Source organism: Pseudorca crassidens, chromosome 4 (genome assembly GCF_039906515.1).
Source record: "Pseudorca crassidens isolate mPseCra1 chromosome 4, mPseCra1.hap1, whole genome shotgun sequence".
Taxonomy (NCBI): domain Eukaryota; kingdom Metazoa; phylum Chordata; class Mammalia; order Artiodactyla; family Delphinidae; genus Pseudorca; species Pseudorca crassidens.
The window spans coordinates 71161884-71180204 of NC_090299.1; the positions used below are offsets into that span (position 1 = coordinate 71161884).

The window sequence follows — 18321 nt, forward strand, 5'->3', positions numbered from 1 at the left end:
TGTTACTTTCAGATATGGACCAGAACACAAACTCATTGCAGCTGAGTATTTCCATTTGTAGATTTTGCTTTAGTGAATACAAGTATCACTGGAGTAGAAACACAAAGTATTAATCTGTTAAGGCTCTCAAAGAGTTTGCTCTGTTTGGTCAGTTGTATCCACAATACTGCTCTGGTTGTCAAGGCCTTTCTTACAGATAGTTCTAAAGTGAAATTCAGTACAGACCAAGTTAACTTGTCGCCATTTACAGTTAAACCAAGTCTGATTTTCTACTTTCTAAGTATCTGGCACTTTTTACCAGACACAGAAAGCAACTCTAAAATACAGACTCTTCAAAGAGTTCTTCTGTTTCTAAAAGTAATATCTGTTCATTATGTAGGACTTGGTTAAAAACAGAAAGGTACAAAGTACACTGTCCAGAGACAGTGACTGCTGCCATTTGTGTACATTCCTTCCAGTGATTCCTGAAATGTACATTCGAGGACATAATCATTAAAAATAAAAATCAGGAATCATGCCAATCCTACCGTTCAGATTCTGCTTGACATCACTCACATTGAGAACATTTTCTCGTGTTGTAACTATTCCTGAAAACATGATTTATGAACTAACCACTTCCCCTATCTTAGACACTTAAGGTGTTTCCAATTTTTTATGATTATAAGTTGCTTCGAGATAAACACTTCTATACATGAGATCTGGGGTCACTCACCTGTACATATTTTCCAATAATCTTTATGATCTCCAGATTAAACTGCTTCACTGGGGCAGCGGAGAGGTCAATATGACTCAAAAGACTATAGATGATCTGTAGTAATGATTGCTGCATACTGGACAGTCCTTTTTCTAACAACTGAAAGTAATATTAAAAAGTACACTTTAATCAGGTTAAAGAAAATTCCACAGGATTTACATGAGTGATGTTGAAAACCATAACAGATTTAACCTAAGAGTTCATGGTTAGAGTTATCAGAAATCCAGAGAATAATGAAGGTAAAAGGTAATGTCTATTATTATTACTTGTCCTTGCTGCAGAAAGGAGAATTAGACAGATTACTTGTCATCTTAATCTCAGTGCTTTCTTTTATATCCTTAACTAATTTAGTTAAGCACCATTTATTTTAGGTTAAGAGAAAAACCGCTACACCACCGTCACCAAATAACTAACTACCCGCAAGCCATTCACACCAGCCACTTACTACCTATGTGATCTTGGATAAGTTTCTTATTTCTCTGAGCCTTGATTTTTAAAAATAAAACTGGTAACACTTGCCTCATAGGGTTTGTAGGACAATTAAATTATATATGTGTAGTTCTAAATATGTGTGATTAATTTCAGTACTGTTGTTAGTAATAATTTGAGAGTTATTAATAATCATAAAACAAGGATAACTTACACTAGTAAGAGTAACATTGGAGACAAAGCATTCTCTCTGTAGACTGGAACTACACGGCCCACATGTGGTACCCAGCAGGCCAGTGCCAGACCTTAGAACCCCATGATGGGTCTTCAGGGAGCGCTAGTGTTGCTTTAGTGTTGAACTTTATGGTGGCGCAAAAGTGAAAGCTAGACAAAGGCACTTAAATTCAAAGCCAGTTAAGGAGGTCTGGCTTTATGTTGGCTCTTGTCCTACAGGTGTAGGTATAAGATAACCTAGCGATGCGCATTCATTCAGGTTAGGAAGCTCTCAGGCAGAGGGCTCACGCTGTTGGCTCACCTAAATATAAAGTCGATGGGAGTAAACCCACCCAAACCAACACCTTAAAACTCCACACCAGTCCTGAGCACTTTATGATGCTCACCATCAGTGACTTAGCTAAGTTAAACAGTGCTATGAGCAATACTTAAAATGTTTATTGAGTTACAAGTAATTTAAGTTTGTACAGTGTGTTAGGTTTAGCTGCCAGAGGTCAACTTTCTGAAAAGGAACGTATCACTGACAAACATTTTTAGTGACTAGGAATTTCTTCCTTTTGAGGGTCTCCTCGTGGCTCTCTACTCAATAACTTACTTTTCTAGGCACGAAGTTAGTTCTTCAACAAATAAATACAGTCGACCCTTGAATAACAGGTTTGAACTGCATGGGTCCACTTATATGTAGGTTTTTTCCAGCAGTAAATACTACAGCACTACAGGACTCACAGTTGGTTGAATCATGTATGTGGAGGGCTGACTGTAAGTTACATGTGGATCTGACCGTGTGGAGGCTTGGCACCCTTAACTCCTGCGTTGTTCAAGGTGAACTGTATTGACTTTTCATGCTGTTCTATCACCAGATTTAAAAATTCTATTTACTCCCCCCCAAATCTTATTTTACATTAGGAAGGAAATATAGTTTTAATCAAAATTAAAACTTGCCCAGCAGAAATGACTTTGCATGCTGTATTACTATTCTAGAAAGGATCTCAAAGCCAAGAGCTGGTTTTGTAGAAACAAAAAGATAACCATTCCCTAGGATCAAGACCAGGAAAAAACCCATTTGCCTTTTGAAATAAAGGTGAGGTTTATATCATTATGAGCTTTATGTCACTTAAGGACAGTAAACGAGGAAATAAACACTGAAAATGAAAAAAAAAAAAACCTTTATAAAAACTTCCTCCTTACTTGAAAGATATTACCTATATTTTTCGTCAAAAAAAGATGTTACCTATATTCACTCTCAAAGAAAATTTGAAGATTAATTAGCATCAGTGCTGCTTCTAGAAATAAAATCTGTTTGAAAATTTTGCCACAGAGCAGTTGAAAAATCCTTTTTTGGGGGACTGAATTTACCTCTGCAAGATAAGTCACAAGACTAAATGTAGTATCTGAGAAGGAGTCATGCAGGTATCTACACACTACGTTGATCCAGTTAGAACAGTCTCTGGAATACGTGTGCGTACTGTACAGACTCATCATGTGAGCCAGATTGACAAGCGTTGGGCATTTTTCTTCTGCACAAACCTAAAAAAGCAAGCAAAAATTTCATTCCCTTAAAGACAGTTAAGTTTGATTTTATACTAAATGTATTTATTTAATGCATCAATTTAGATATATATGTTGAAGAGTTAATGCATTTTATTTCAATATGGTAGAGAAGTTAAACAGAAGAGGAAAAAGCACAAGCCATTCTTAAGAGAATGCCTTAGATCATACGGAGAGGATTAATATGTCAAGCACTTCCGTGGGTGTTAAGTAGTATGGCTTTTTTTCAGTCTGATGTAAAATGTCTTTGGTAAAAACCCAAATGTTTTTGTAAACCCTGTGTGTCATTTCATAAAAAGAGTTTTGTTTTGTAAAATCTATATACGGTTCAGTGCACAAATAACTAAACAGGCAGGCTCAACGTGGGAATCCTCAGCGAGGTTCGGAGCTGCTGCGCCAAAGAAGAAATGCTTTAGTCTCAAGCTGTCCAGGGTATCTCACTAGGGCAGTCAACTGCAGAAGCCTCAACCTGTGTGATACAGTCAAAGGGCTTCATTGGAGGACTGATAAAACGTTTGAGTCCTGCATCTCCAGTGAATGGCAATCTCCAGTGTGGACGTCAAGCTACTCTTCAGGAAATCACCTAAAGCTCTTAAGGTCCTTGGCCAATCATTTACAGGCTACTACAAAGTGTACTGACTTCCTAGACTTTGCGTGATACGGTACTACAGAATCTGAATCAACAAATGTAGGCCCAAGATATGAAAGCATGCAAGACTATGCAGAGACTAATACAGTACCTTGGAAGTTATTTTATAAAATCATTAAAAGCAGCTGTTTTCATGCCATTAGCCTTTTACTCATAAAACAGACACCAGGAAGAAAAAAGAAAAGTTGTTTGATATTTCTGATTTGTATTTCAAAATATAATAATTTATCACACTATTTTTTTAAAAACCACATAACTTTATAGTTTCAAAATTTGTTATCCTTCAGCAAAAATTTTTATAGTTTAGAGTAAATTCTAATCTTATCCTGAAGGACAAGGTATTCCTATAGAATTCTTATATTCTTAAAGAATATTTTTTTAAAGAATGATTTTTTAAGAACCTATTTTTTGAAACAGAAGAAAGTTCTTCAGAATAATAGGCTGTGTAATTTTATAGTAAAGCAAATGGCTTAGATTTAATTTTGGAACTTTGGAATTACCAGGTTAAAATACGAGCCAAAAAAGAGTATGTTTTATAACAAACTTTTTTAGCATACTATTTTTGCCATAATGAATAGCTAAAAAGGACAATATTTGTCCTAAGTGTTGCCTCATTTTGAAATTCTGTGCTCTCCAAGGGCACAAACAGTAGAAAGAGTGATATTTGCATAATGAGGAAGCACATAATGGCAGAAAATTATTCTCAACAGTTTAAGTGAGAGAACAATTAAGGAATCAATTTAGTTCACATCCTGCAGGTTGCTGAAAGGCCACAGAGGGAACCTTTGTGTGCTGCTCAACAGGAAGAAAACAGACTTAATAGCAGTTTATGACTATCAGCAAGCCACATATTTGATTTCTTAAAAACATAAAAGATATTTGGGACTTTCCTGTGCTTTGCCTCGGTCAGGACAGCAGAGGCTTGGAGCTCAAGGGCCTTCTATGGCCTTCCAGTCACGCTGTGCTTCTCACCTGACCTAACACTCAGCAAATTACTCAGCACTTCCGCCGCCAATCTCAAATGCTTCTACTTCCCCTATCAAGGGATTTATGCTTTTTACTTTCTTAAAATCCCCAAATAAGCCAATATACATTCTTTCCTTATATTTTCTTTCTTACCCCTCATGTAGAAAAAAATAAAATCTTTGTTTACATTTTCCTAATGGTGTGTTATTAGAATATTAAAATGAAAGTCATTTTAATAAATTATTTAAAAAATCACTTTTAGACCTCATTAATGCAAATACATGTTGTTGGGTTTTTTAGTACAAACCATCATATTCAAAACTAAGATATGTCTCCATGAACTATAATAATGGCTCTTCTTTTTAAATACATGCTGTTAAAATGGTTAAGAATTTCTCCATATCTATTTAGAAATTTAAATAAGGATGGATTCAACAGCAAATTTTATTAAATATTTTCTCGTCACTTATTAAACATTTTCTATCCAGATAATGAAAATGTTCTTACTCTTGTTACTGTGTATGTGATTTATTGGGTTGGTAGTCTTTTTTCACTCCATTGGCACCCAGAGATAAATTTGCACTTAACAGTACTGAAATGGCGGCCATAGAGAGATGGGTGTTTTATTTGGTTTTCTAGAAGCTTGCTCCTTCCACTTACTGCTGTGCTACTTGCTAACTGAATCTCAGGTTTGAAAAAAACTGCTTATATAAAATGCTCTTCCAGAGAAATTTACTTGCTTGTTCCCTTCTGTTGCAGACTTCTCTGATTTTTCTCCCAGTGCTTTAGCCAGGTTATCTTACTTATATTACTATTGAGTCACCCCCTCCAGTTCACCTGATTTCCTGTTGTATGTATATTACTTGTAAATTCCTATAACTCCTTCTTGTAACTGTTTGTATTTTCAGCCTGAAAAGTCTTTTTTCCAAGACTCAATGTGACAAAAAAAAATAAATATATAAAATAAAATTAGTTAAGAATTAAGTTTAAGCCGAAGGTAAGGTATTTGTGATCTCTTTATTGTTCTTAAGAGGACGTTACTAAATAGATAAAATGTCAACATCATATGCTTTTACAATTAAGACTAAGACCTATAAAACTTTTAAACAAATGTTCACAAACGATTTAAAAATAGCTACATATGTGTTTAAGAAATATATGATGGGAGGGAAAGAGTCAAATAAGGAAGAGAAAAGAATGAAGGGAGCAGAGAGAGAAGATAAAGAGAATGTTAGAAGGAAAAAGGCAAACATAAAGGGAGAGAGAACTTTCAGAATCAAAAAATACATTATGCCCTCTTCTTCCGCAGGGCCTTTGCACATGCAATTTCTCCTGCCTGGAAAATTTCTACCTTCAGCCCTGCTCTTGTTTCTCATCCAGGGACCTTATTTGCCCTTCAAGTCCACTTAGATATGACTTCCCCCAGGCAGACTTTTGCTTTATGTGTCCCTAGAATATTTTGTTCTCCCATTGCAAAGTCACCAGGCTCTACGGTGATTGTCTACTTACTTGACTGCACTGCCATCCTAAGGCCCATAGGGCTAAGGATTCTATTTACTATGATTATCATTGTATTTCCAGCACCTGATCCAGTGCTCAGTACATATCTGGGGGGCAAATGAATGAATGACTTGGAAACTGACAGAGGATAAAGTAGGGAAACAGAGCAGAAAAAGATTCAGACTCAGAGGAGAGCTACTCTAAACAAATAATTTTATTCACTGTCATTTGAGCAGCTAACATATCATTACTATATTACTCCTTCATATGCATAAAAGAATAAAAATTTAGATAGGAAGTGACAGTAAAAGGATTTTCAAGAGACTTCCCCCCTTAAGATAAACTCCAGAGAAAATTCCCTAAAGTGTTATCTTCCAGCATCACATTTGCTTACCTTTGCTATTCGACTAGCTGTTTCTTTGCAAAACTGAGTTGGGCTGTCAAAATGCTGGATTAAGTGAGGCAATAAGCAAAGGATGTTAAGAGGAAAGCCTATCAAAAAAAAAAAAGCAAACAATAACCAATTTTATTGCACATTATTTTAAAAATTAAAGGATGTTTTTTTTCATGGTTCACAAAAACCATTTTCTTTTTATTTCCTGGAGTACTTGATCTTCTAAAAAAAAAATTTTTTTTTTTTTTTGCTTTTACCAAAGAATTTAAGCTATCTCACATATTAAGAAAACCATAACTGTTTGTGGAAAAGCAGAAATTAGTAGATTTCAAAACCAACAATTAGTTAACATTTCACTATATTAAAGAAAAGCGAAGAGTTGGTGCAATTCAAGTCACATCACCTGACAACTGGGAAGGATCCACCAACGTGTGTTTGGAGACAGCAATGAGTTTACTCAGGAGGTGCACTGTCATTTCCTGTGTGGATACTGAGGTAAAACCCTTAAGGAAGAGCTGCTGAAGGCCTGGGAAATTATTCCACTTCAGTTTGCTTTGTACGGTTTCAATCTTCTCTCGACTCTCTGATTTTTCCAAAGGCAGGTGGATCAGCAGTTTGTTGAGAAGTCTGAGAGCCAGGAGGTATTCATATTCATAATCTGATTCTAATAAAGATGCTGCTATCCAAAAAATGGTGGCCATCAAGCTGGCAGGCTCAGTAGTGGGCTGCACATCATACACGGCTTTCTCTCTCAGGGAGGAAAGGCTTCGAGTCCTCGCTAAGCTACTGCTGTGGTTGAGCCGTCCATCCATTATATCCAGTGTATTACTCCGCCGCCGGTCACCTCTTCGGTCACCAATTAAACTTAACCTCAAAGAGTTACTTCTTGCATTACTGCTATATCCCAAATAACTGCTACTATTAATGGGACTTGTGCTTAGATTGAGTTGTCCAGTGCTTTTCCTGTTAGCTGCATACTTGTTTCCCATTATAGGATCATGGTATGAGGTTCTTTTAAAAAAAAAAAAAAGAAAGAAAAAGAAAAGATGAATCCATGCACAATCGCTTCTTTTGCTACATTAACTGTACTCTTGAAAACACTGCAAAATGGTACCTGTTACCAGGAAAAATCATTTTTAAGTGTATCTGACTTTGCTTAACCCAGTTTCAGTTCTTTCCTCCCTATTAAAATGTACAACAGTATCTTTTCCACTGTGGCTACTTTGGGTTGGATGAGGTTTGATTTGAAGCGAAAATTCTGCCATAGTTATTGCTGATAACTTTCAGCTCTGGGATTTAGTACATATTACGTCCAAAGCAGGCCTCGTTTGTCTCACCCCCAGACTCAAAGGTCCTGATGTCCCTATTTCTGTCAATTCACATTCTTTCCAAAAGAACCAAGCTCAAAAATTTAGTTTTTATTTCTCCTTCTCCCTCACATCTAATTATCATTGATTAAAAAATAATTACAGAATACTTTCTACGTGTGCCAGCAGTATGCAAAATGCTAGGAACATTAAAGTCCATGGAAATGGATAAATTAGAGCCTGTTAGTTGCTGTTATGAAAATATTAAGAAAATACTGTGAGATCCCAAAGGATGGAATGCTTAGCATTCCCCTGGGGCAGTTAGAAATACTTAGCTAGGAGGTGATATTAAGACGGGACTTGAAGGATAAACCAATTTGGGATTTGCAAGGAAGACAAAGTTCGAAGAGAGGCTGGTCCAGGGAGAAGCAACAGTATGTGGAAGGTGTGAGTCCCGAGGAGCCTGGCCTGCTGGGGTGACAAGAGGATGTTGAGTGTGGCAGTAATACAGCCTGTCACTGAGGCTGAAGCCGAGTAGCACAGCAGAAAGGTCTCTGACTAGGGTGTCAGAGGAACGGCACTGCCGCATACTAGCCCCGTGAGCTTTCACACGTCTCACTGTCTGAGGCTCATTTTCCCACCGGCAATCCATCTGAATTTAAGGGTAGTACTCTCACTGCCGATATTAGAACAATATAGTATTACACATATTTAGCTATTGAAGGTCTAAATACAAGTCTGCCGGTTGCCTAGTTTTTCAGTTCTTACTGAGAAAGGGCAGAAAGAAGATCGTAATGCTTCATGGTTTCAGCCAAAGTATCAATTGCAGATTCCAACGTGAGAAGAAGCTCAATCACAAATCCCTAGAAAAAAAGGCAGATCTTAATTAATCATACTCTGGAAAGAAGAAACTGCAATGCACTTCCTGATGAGATTTCAAAATAGAACAAACTCCACATTAATATTACAAAATAAACTCTTGAGCAACGTGATCTTGCTGATGGATGAGAATGCATCAAACTAATGGTATAAACTGATTATACTGGCAACACGACGCACCCAAAATTACCTGGGTCAGAAATCTAGGAGCCATCCTTGTTTCTTTCTCTCACATCTAAATTGAATCCATCAGCACCTTGAAAATATTACTTTAAAAATAAATCCTAAATCTGACTTCCTTTTCTCTACCTCCATTGCTCCCCTTAATCCAAACTATCATCATTTTGGCCTGGACTCTTACAAAGAGCCTCTTAACTGACCTCTCTTGCCTTCCTAAGGATTCCACCTAGCCTACAGAGTGAGTGTTTAAAAAAAGCAAGTCATATCCATCACCTTCCTTTTAAAACCAATGGGCGGTTTCCCATCAGTTCAGAGTAAACTCCCACCTCCCACCAGAACCTCCTTGGCCTCGCATGATCTGGATCTGCTTACCTCATCAATCTCCTGCCTCTGGAGGTCCCCAACCAGTACGTTCTAGCCACATTGGTTTGCTTGATGTTCTTTATTTTGTTTTATTTTAATTTTTGGCTGAGCCATGAGGCTTGCGGGATGTTAGTTCCCTGACCAGGGATTGAGCCCTGGGCCCCAGCAGTGAAAGCACCGAGTCAGTCCTAACCACTGAGCCGCCAGGGAATTCCCCTGATGTTCCTTTAAAAAGCCGATTGCTTCTGCCTCAGGCCCTTTGCACTTGTTAGTCCTGTTTCCCTCTGCCCTCTTCCCCAGATTATCACAGGGCTCACTTCATTTAAACATGTGTTCAAAACTCTTCTTCTCAGATGATCATAAATAAATAAATAAATAAATAAAAAATCCTCTCCCCCATCATTCTTTAACCTGTTACTCTACCTTATTACTTTCACAGCATTCATCACTAAGTAAACTTGTATTATACTTTATTGGTGGATTAAAGGCTTGTTTCCCCAATGAAATGTGAGCTCCAGAATGCCAGGAACTTTGTCTTGTTCATTACTGTATCCTCGGTGTCTAAAACAGTGTTAATAAAGTCATGAGTCTGTACAGACCTATGTAAGCTCTCTATTGCAGTATTTCACTTAATTTATCTTAACAAATGAAATTCAGTGTTCTAGTTTACATCTAACTTTAAATTCCTCTTATACCTTGCGGTCATCTCAGAATAACATCCAGGTGTGTGTGATAAAGCTATTTCTGATAGGCACTATTTAATTCAATTAGTGTGTTGTTAAACATTAATTACACAACTTTGTTTCTTAATTCTTTGCTTGTTAGCATCCGACATCAGTAATTCTATACAACCATTATCTTGCTCTACCTGCCATGATTTACATTTGGCAATAAGTCCTTGACAATGAGGAGTGCTCGATACTTGCTGAAAGAATTGAATGAACTACCTGTGCATCTTCTCCTGGATCCCCTACAGTTTCTACAAGTCTGGAGAGAACATCAGAAAGTGTAGTTGCCGAAAGAGGCTGCTTAAGGGCCCTGAAAATCTGAAAGGATCTCCCAGCATAGTGTCGAGAAGAACAAGAAAGTGCTGTCTGCAGAGCAACCTCGCTAAGATGATGTTCCAAATGAATTCCTTCTGTGAAAGCAAAGGAAACAAGTAAGTGCTTGTTTTTCAGGATATATATAGGGGTTAGGATCAGAGGCTAATAACCATGTTAAACCCAGTGCCAGCACAATACCTGGCAAACTGGGTGGACACTAATATTTCATAAGTCAATGCTTTTTCTTTTCATTAAATTCCATCTGCACTTTAGATGACTCTTCATTCTAATCTCCAGGGAAGTAATCCCTGAGAACAGGGTTTCTCAGCCCCAGCATTACTGACATTTTGGCTAGATAATTCTTTGTTGTGATGGCTATCCTGTGTAGTGTGTGTCTGTGTAGCAGAATCCCTAGCCTCTACCCAAGTGGACACCAGTACTAACCACTTGCCCCGCGCCCCCTAATTGTGACACAAATGTCTCCAGACATTGCAAAATGTCCTGAGAAGCAAAATCACCCCTAGCTAAGAACCACTGTTTTAGATACATTTTACTATAATTTTCAGAATGTGTTAAATTTTAGATCGAAGCCCAAACCAGTATAAAAAAATAATTTGAGTTTGTCATCTCTACCTATGTTCCTTCAATATAATTGCTTCATAATAAACAATTATATTGTAATTTTATTATGCCGTCTTACACCAAACTAAGAACCCCACAGCGTCAAAGTAGCATTCTTATTTTTAAGTAGTAACAGTTTTTCTTCAACCAGAACAAATCTGTTATCACTAGTAAGTAAAAAAGAAAACCTGTCTGAAACTTTTGAAAATTTAGACATGTCAACTTGTCAACTTTTTGCTAAACATTATCATAAGTTTTGAGATCACACTAAAAGACCAGCTTGAAAGTAAATACTATCTGAAATGATTATTAAAAGATACCTGAGCTTGACTGCTTAAAAACAGAAACCACATGTTTCAAAAATGTAGTTAACTGCTCAGCACTCTTTATGCTAGGATTCTTGGCAGAAACATCCTCATGGTTCCAAAGGGGCCCTCTTTTTCTGAAAACAGAGAACAGACATGATTCCCTTGGTTTTTAAACTTAATTAAGGTTTAACTCATACTCACCTAAAATGTGCTTTTGCAGTTAGAAAGGATAGTAGTTGAATAAATCAAACAGCATGTCACACAGCCTACTGCTACTATTTATGTACTTGGATATGTAATGATCTAGAGCAAGTACAGGAAGATCCAAGTTACGTATAATTTCAAAGTCTTCCATTGTTACAGTCAAATTCTCTCAGAGGTAGCAGGAAAAGATGGCAAATTTTGCCAAGTGAGAAGAGTACTGGTTACTGCTTAGGTATTACAGGTCAAAACAGTCTCGTTTGTAGAGGCTAGACTGTATTTGGATTGTAATGCAAATAAAATAATTTGTAAGTTAAAACTACTTGTCGATTCTTTCTTTAAAATATCTTTGCATTCACCAGCTTGGTTAGTAAGGGTTAGGCCCCTTATTGCCATAGGCCCAAAGTGTCCTGGAAAAAAGATGTGGTCATGCTGCCTCTAGTCCGTAACACCTCTAATTCATCACATACTTTGCTATGAGACTGATTTTCTCAACATTTTTTTTTTTTTGCGCGTACGCAGGCCTCTCACTGTTGTGGCCTCTCCCGCCGCGGAGCACAGGCTCCGGACGCGCAGGCTCAGCGGCCATGGCTCACTGGCCCAGCCACTCCACGGCATGTCAACATATTTATTTAATTGGGTCCTTCACCCTCCCCATCCAGCTCAAAGATTTTTGATAATGTCTCCTTTCTTAAAAGATCTATAACCTCTGGCCAGGGCTTCATGGTCCTCCAGCTTGTCTAGAAATTCCTCCACACTACACTCAGGCTGGATTACTCACCAGTTCCAAAAATACTTTGTTTTCTCACACGTCTGTGATTTTGCTCTTGCTGTGGTACACTGGCCCCTTTCTCCCCACCTACGTTTCTTCTTTATTTATAGTGCTTTTGCAAAGAGTAGGCCATAAATAAATATTTGAAGATTGAATGTTAATGTAGCTAATGGAGGCAGAAATATATATTCAGATAATACTGTATCCTCTTTGGGTACCTGGTATCTACTCATGATTAAGGCCCTCCTTAGGTATAACAGTGTGAGCAAAAGAAGAAAGTCTCTGGTTGCATCAAATTTTCTAAATATTGCACAATACAAACCTGCCTATTCCAAATCAATGACCCTTTGGAAAACAAAATAGGGTTCGCTGAAGCTGACAAATGAAACCATGACTTAACGCAGCTATGCGTCAGGAATGGTAGGAGCTGCAAACGTTACCTTGAGGTAATGAATTCCATGAGGGTTTTGACTTTTCCATCCTGCTCTACTGAGATGTCGACCTCGCTGAGGACGGTGGTGTGCAGATGTGAAATGGCAGCGCTGTTATTTCCTAAGCTGATACTAGAGGAGGTAGAACTTGAGCTGAGCCCTGAGTCGGTCATGGGGGAGGGCTGGTAATCAGGTATAAAATCGCTAACACCTGCTGAAAGAGACGCGGGGCGTGAATGCCCAGATGGAAGCAATCTCCCACAACCCTCAAAGAAGTGAGCCTCACAAGCACCAAATTACACTGAGTGAGTTTTTGAGCAAACGTTGTTTTCGGAGCCTCTCAGTCAAACTTAACGATTTGGACTTGCTATGCAGTCCTGTGCTGCCATCTGCTGGACAAAGTTGAAACTGGCAGTTTCCTAATATTTTGGCATATTTCCTCAACATAGGTTGCCATTCACACTTCTATATATAATGAGAACTGACTTTTAATTTCTTACGTTAAGGAGTCTATGCTTTCTGCTTCACTTTACTTAAACAAGGACAATTTTAAAGTCTATTTGTTATATTGATATTATGTCAATTATTAAATAATTCTAAAGGTCATTACTAATGCCCACATTTACAAAATAGCAAAAGGAGCCTTAAAACCAAACACCAAACTATGAAATTTTGAATAGAAATGCTTTAACATAAAAAAAGGCAGTAAACTTTATTCCATTCATCTTTTAATCATGGTTTAAAAAGGCGAATAAGTTTACTAATAGATGTTTTCTCACTAACTACAGGTTTTTAAGTAAATAACAGGGCTTTAAGTATGTAACTTTAAAACGTTATTAACCCTGTATGTGGCATTATATGATTATGAAAAAAAAGTAATTTTATTTCAATTTTTAAAAACCAATTATTTTCTAGATCATCTATTATAAACCTGATGATACTGATGAATGAAATAAGTAAGTTAGGGCTATTAGGGAAAAAGAAAATATAACTTGAAAAGTAAAACAAATTCACATCAACAGTGAAATAAATTTTACATTAAAGTCTCATTAATTTGGACCTCACTACTTCCAAATACATAATTTGGAACTTACTAGACTTCAGGATGTACAACATTTTAAGTGCAATCAGTATAAATGAGTGAATAAAAATTTTAAATGTCTTCCTTTGTCAATTTTTCAGATCTTGAGAGTAGGGGGAATCTAATACAAGTTCACCATCTTTGTCATAACCAGGGCTCAACAAATTAAGCCACTCTTTCATTGTACCTTTAACTTACATGTGGAGAGTTTAACATTTTTATGACAAAGACCCTTAAAGGTAAGAGAGATTCAAATACTCCAAGTTTAATTCCTTCTTCTATGAATTAATAAATAATGTCAATGGTACTTAAAATAATAAAACTACATTAAAAAATATTCTCTAGTATCTCAACTTCAGTTGATGTTCTCTAATGCAGGATCCCAAATTAACGAAGTACGGTTCCAGTTTCAAACTGTACTTTTTTTTTTTTTTTTTTTTTTTGCGGTACGCAGGCCTATCGCTGTTGTGGCCTCTCCTGTTGCGGAACGCAGGCTCTGGACGCGCAGGCTCAGCGGCCATGGCTCATGGGCCCAGCCGCTCTGCGGCATGTGGGATCTTCCCGGACCGGGGCATGAACCCGTGTCCCCTGCATCGGCAGGCGGACTCTCAGCCACTGCGCCACCAGGGGAGCCCCAAACTGTACTTTTAAAGCAAATACCTGTGAAAGTATAATCTAAGTGTGCAATTTGTTTGACTGTAAGCACCCTGGGCTCATTAAACTCCTTGTTCCTGAGAAGGACAGAAGCAACAGTTCGGATGTTACTGTTGGATCCCATTACTATTAACAAGTGCAGAAGCAGGCGTTTACAATGTTCATACACCTCAGGGTGGCAGTGGTCAAACCCTAAAGAGAACAGTAGAAAATCATCATCAGTAAAGAGAAATAGTGAGTATTCTTGCTATCAAACTCATATTTTAAAAAGAAAAGCAGAAATTATATACAATATTTTGTGAAAGATGACATAGTACATCAATCAAGTTCTTTATTGGCCTACAGCGTGTATACCCTTTTACAATAGCCTATTGTCCTACTGGACTAGGGAGAATCAAGACAAATTTCCAGTGTGTTTTATGTCTAAAATTTAGCAATCTCTTAGAAGCTAATACTCTGTTACATAACACTAGATGTAAAAGAACTTTTAAAGGCAAGCATTTTTTGTGCCTAGAACACAACAGAAAGTCAGGAGATGTTTGCTTACTGAAAGAAGAAAGCAGTGCCTATATAATACGTGTACATATCAGGAAAATTTAGGAGATGGCTATTTTGACTTGCTTCAGGAGAGCAATCCTACAAGCATGAAAAGTGTTGCTGATGTGATGGATCCCACATGTTTGTTACAGAGGGCACAGTGGAGTTTTAGCTGTAATAATCAGACTGTCCACAATCTAATTCTTTTGGGAAACACTTAGTACCCGTCTCCATTTTCCATTTACTCTGAAAGTTCCCAGTCCCAGAGGTAAATTAATTTTACTCCTGCTACAGAGTTTTTCCTGCTGGAGGGCATACCCGTATGCCCTGTATGATAGGAATGGGTATAATAGACTTGTTTGTGGTTAAAGGAGAGGCTAGGAATAACTCTGCTCTAGACCACAAGAATCACGGTAAAAAGTGTCATGGAAATAACATACAGAAAATAGAGAAATAGGAAGAAACTTTCTTGAAACCATATCTCCTTTCCCACTGTGGAGAACAATATGGAGGGTCCTCAAAAAACTAAAAATAGAGCAACCATATATGATCCAGCAAGCCCACTCCTGAGCACATACCCAGAGAAAACAAAAACACTAGAAAAGATACATGCACCCCAATGTTCACAGCAGCATTATTTACCACAGCCACGACATGGAAGCAACCTAAGTGTCTATCAACAGATGAATGGATAAAGACAATGTGGTCTATGTACCCAATGGACTACTACTCAGCCATAAAAAAGAATGAAATAATGCCATTTGCAGCAACATGGATAGACCTGGAAGGTATTATGCTCAGTGAAATGTCAGACAGAAAAAGACAAATACTGTATGTTATCACTTATAAGTGAAATCTAAAATATAAAACAGACTAGTGAATACAGCAAGACAGAAGCCAACTAACTGATATAAAGAAGAGACTAGTTGGTTACCAGTGAGGAGAGGGAAGCGGGGGGGGGGGCGGGGGGGCAAGGTAGGGGTGGGGAATTAAGAGATACAAACTACTGTGTATAAAATAAATAAGGTACAAAGGTATATGGCACAGCACAAGGAATGTAGCTGACATTTTATAATAACTATAAATGGAGTAGAATCTATAAAATTTTTTGAATCATTATTTGTACACCTGAAACTAATATTGTAAATCAACTCTACCTCAACTAAAAAATAAATAAAATACAACCTGTAAAAAGCAAACAAACATACTATACTGACTTTCAATTATCACAAAAATATAAAATGAAGGAATTAGTGCCGAATATGTATTACCTATAAAGACTGCATGAAGAAGAAGATGGAGGTAGCTTCCCCATTCCACCTTCACACTATGATCGATAATGAGATCCGTCAAAAGGATGACGGCTATGTTACACCTATGACAAACAAGAGCATTATTCATGTGTCACTAGAGTAAACCTAGAGAAAATCTTATGCAAATTACTTGAAGATTTTAATATTGTCTTTTATGGAAAAAATACAATTTCTCAAGAAAAAAAGAAGAAAAGAAATACAGCTGAAGAAACTGTTACATGATAGTTTTAGAAAAAACCTATCTGGCTAAGGGCTCCTTGAAGTCAAGGCCCATATTTTCTTCATCTTCAACCCTAAGGCCTAGCACACTGCTTGCCACATAGTAGGTGTTCAGTACATGTTTGGTACAATAATACATTTCGAAAGAATGCGGTAACTGTTCTATTGTGATTTTTGCTAAATAGAAATCAGCTTAACTCAATTCAAAATAATACTGCCTACTACCGGAAAATAATATTTTTCAGATGTAGTAACTGGGTCCCAGAAAGGTCAAGTAACTATGCCAGACACCCAGAAAAGCAGCAGCAGCAGAATTAGATTTAGTAATACTAATTGTAAACAGTGAGAAGTGTGAGTTTTTAGATTTCTTAAAATCTAAACGCACGGATCGAATTTGTTGCAGTATCAAAAGAAAGAAGGTTTCTCATGTTTTGTGTTGTCAGCGTAAAGAAAGCTGGAAGTGTTAAACAGTGGTTTGGCTCATATGAAATAGGAATGACACTGTGGTCCACCTGTGAAGAGGTAATCCAGGTGATGACGTTTCAGGCAAGTAATCCACCAGTGGTGACCAGCAGCCTCCAGCTGGTGGGAAGGGTAGTGGCTCTCCTTGATTATGCTCCATCACTTTCAGTCGCCAATTAGAATAAAGTGGCATTGAATCACCTATCAAAATAAAATGATCTCATTGTCTACACCATCTACTTTCCGCCAATATAAGCAAACTCTAGTAAAACACCAACTATTTATAGCACTGGAAAGTGATAAAAAGAATTTCCCACTATTTGGACATATGTTTGCTAGGTAGACATGGGTACAAATCTTATCAGATTAAGCAAATCAGAGAGAGAAAAGAGATATCAATTCAGGTTCCATCCTTTAAATCAAAGCAAAACTACACGAACACTTCATCATGATTCCACAATTGATGTCCAAGCTATGAGACCGCATTATGGGTAAAGCTGCCTTGTAACAAGGGCCTTCTGGTAAGTTACTCAGTTCTAAATTTCCTGAGATAGGGCCAGTACAAACCCATCTTCAAAGGAAATCTGCTCTACCACAGTGGGGCTGCAGGGTGCAGTAAGAAAGGCCATCAGGAAATGTGAGTTCTGTGTGACATGGGTAAGTCACTTAACCTCTCTGGGCCTCAGTTCCATCGTGTGCAAAATGAGGAGATTGGACCAGATCATCTTCAGGGTCCCTTCCAGTCTGAAGGCTTGTGCTTCTATTCTACCCTACCTTAGTGTTATAATGAGACTCGGACACATTATTCATTTTGCAATTGCAAGGGAGAACGTTTTAGTAAAACGTGAATCCCACGCAAGTTCAAATCTGTTCAAAAAAGCAGCCTGTTGGTCAATGTCTGTTCTATGATGCTTCTTGAGAACGAATTCTTATGTTCCTTTTGATTTACCTACAGGGAACCTGTGCTTTTGAAACATATTTCCCCCACTTACGTTGCTTCTTAAAATCAAGACATTTCACATTATGTTGGAACACCACTAGTGGCAGTTAAATACCCTTCTTAAAAACAACTTCTGGGAAGAATATATTTATTAACATTAATATAATGATAGTACACCTTGCCATCGCAGTTATTAAAAAAAAAACATTTGGAATGTATTACTTTTTTCTTCTTCATAAGATCCTCCAGAGCTGCTACTGTATCGAGATTCTAGTCTGTGATGTTGACGATTTAAATGACTGTTTAGTCCACTGTAGATGTCTAGGTGCACATAGCTATGAGAATGATCACTGAGTTAGTCACAGTTCATGGTAAAGTGGTATTTGTACTTTATGTTTCACTTTCTTTGCTTAAAAAAGAACACAGTACACAAAATACTAAAGTTTACTATGACATATATATTAATTTCCACATTACAATTCAAAAGCTTAAGCTTTGAAGTCAATTATTTCTACCTGAAGATTTTTCTTAAATTG

At 37.4% G+C, this 18321-nt stretch overlaps 1 protein-coding gene across 8 annotated transcripts in view; it reads right to left on the minus strand.

Moving 5' to 3' along the window:
* FRYL (FRY like transcription coactivator) overlaps window positions 1–18321 on the minus strand; it is a 300849-nt gene that overhangs the window by 38063 nt on the left and 244465 nt on the right. For 7 of the 8 annotated variants that reach the window (XM_067735911.1, XM_067735913.1, XM_067735912.1 and 4 more), the window contains 12 exons: window positions 18008–18120; window positions 16896–17046; window positions 16123–16226; window positions 14321–14506; window positions 12589–12793; window positions 11188–11309; window positions 10151–10341; window positions 8550–8644; window positions 6878–7485; window positions 6475–6572; window positions 2774–2944; window positions 713–853 (listed from right to left, as the gene is read on the minus strand). In XM_067735911.1, coding sequence (XP_067592012.1) covers window positions 713–853; window positions 2774–2944; window positions 6475–6572; window positions 6878–7485; window positions 8550–8644; window positions 10151–10341; window positions 11188–11309; window positions 12589–12793; window positions 14321–14506; window positions 16123–16226; window positions 16896–17046; window positions 18008–18120 — 2185 coding nt within the window. The remainder of the gene's footprint in view (window positions 1–712; window positions 854–2773; window positions 2945–6474; window positions 6573–6877; window positions 7486–8549; window positions 8645–10150; window positions 10342–11187; window positions 11310–12588; window positions 12794–14320; window positions 14507–16122; window positions 16227–16895; window positions 17047–18007; window positions 18121–18321) is intronic. The other variant, XM_067735907.1, reaches the window with a different exon arrangement.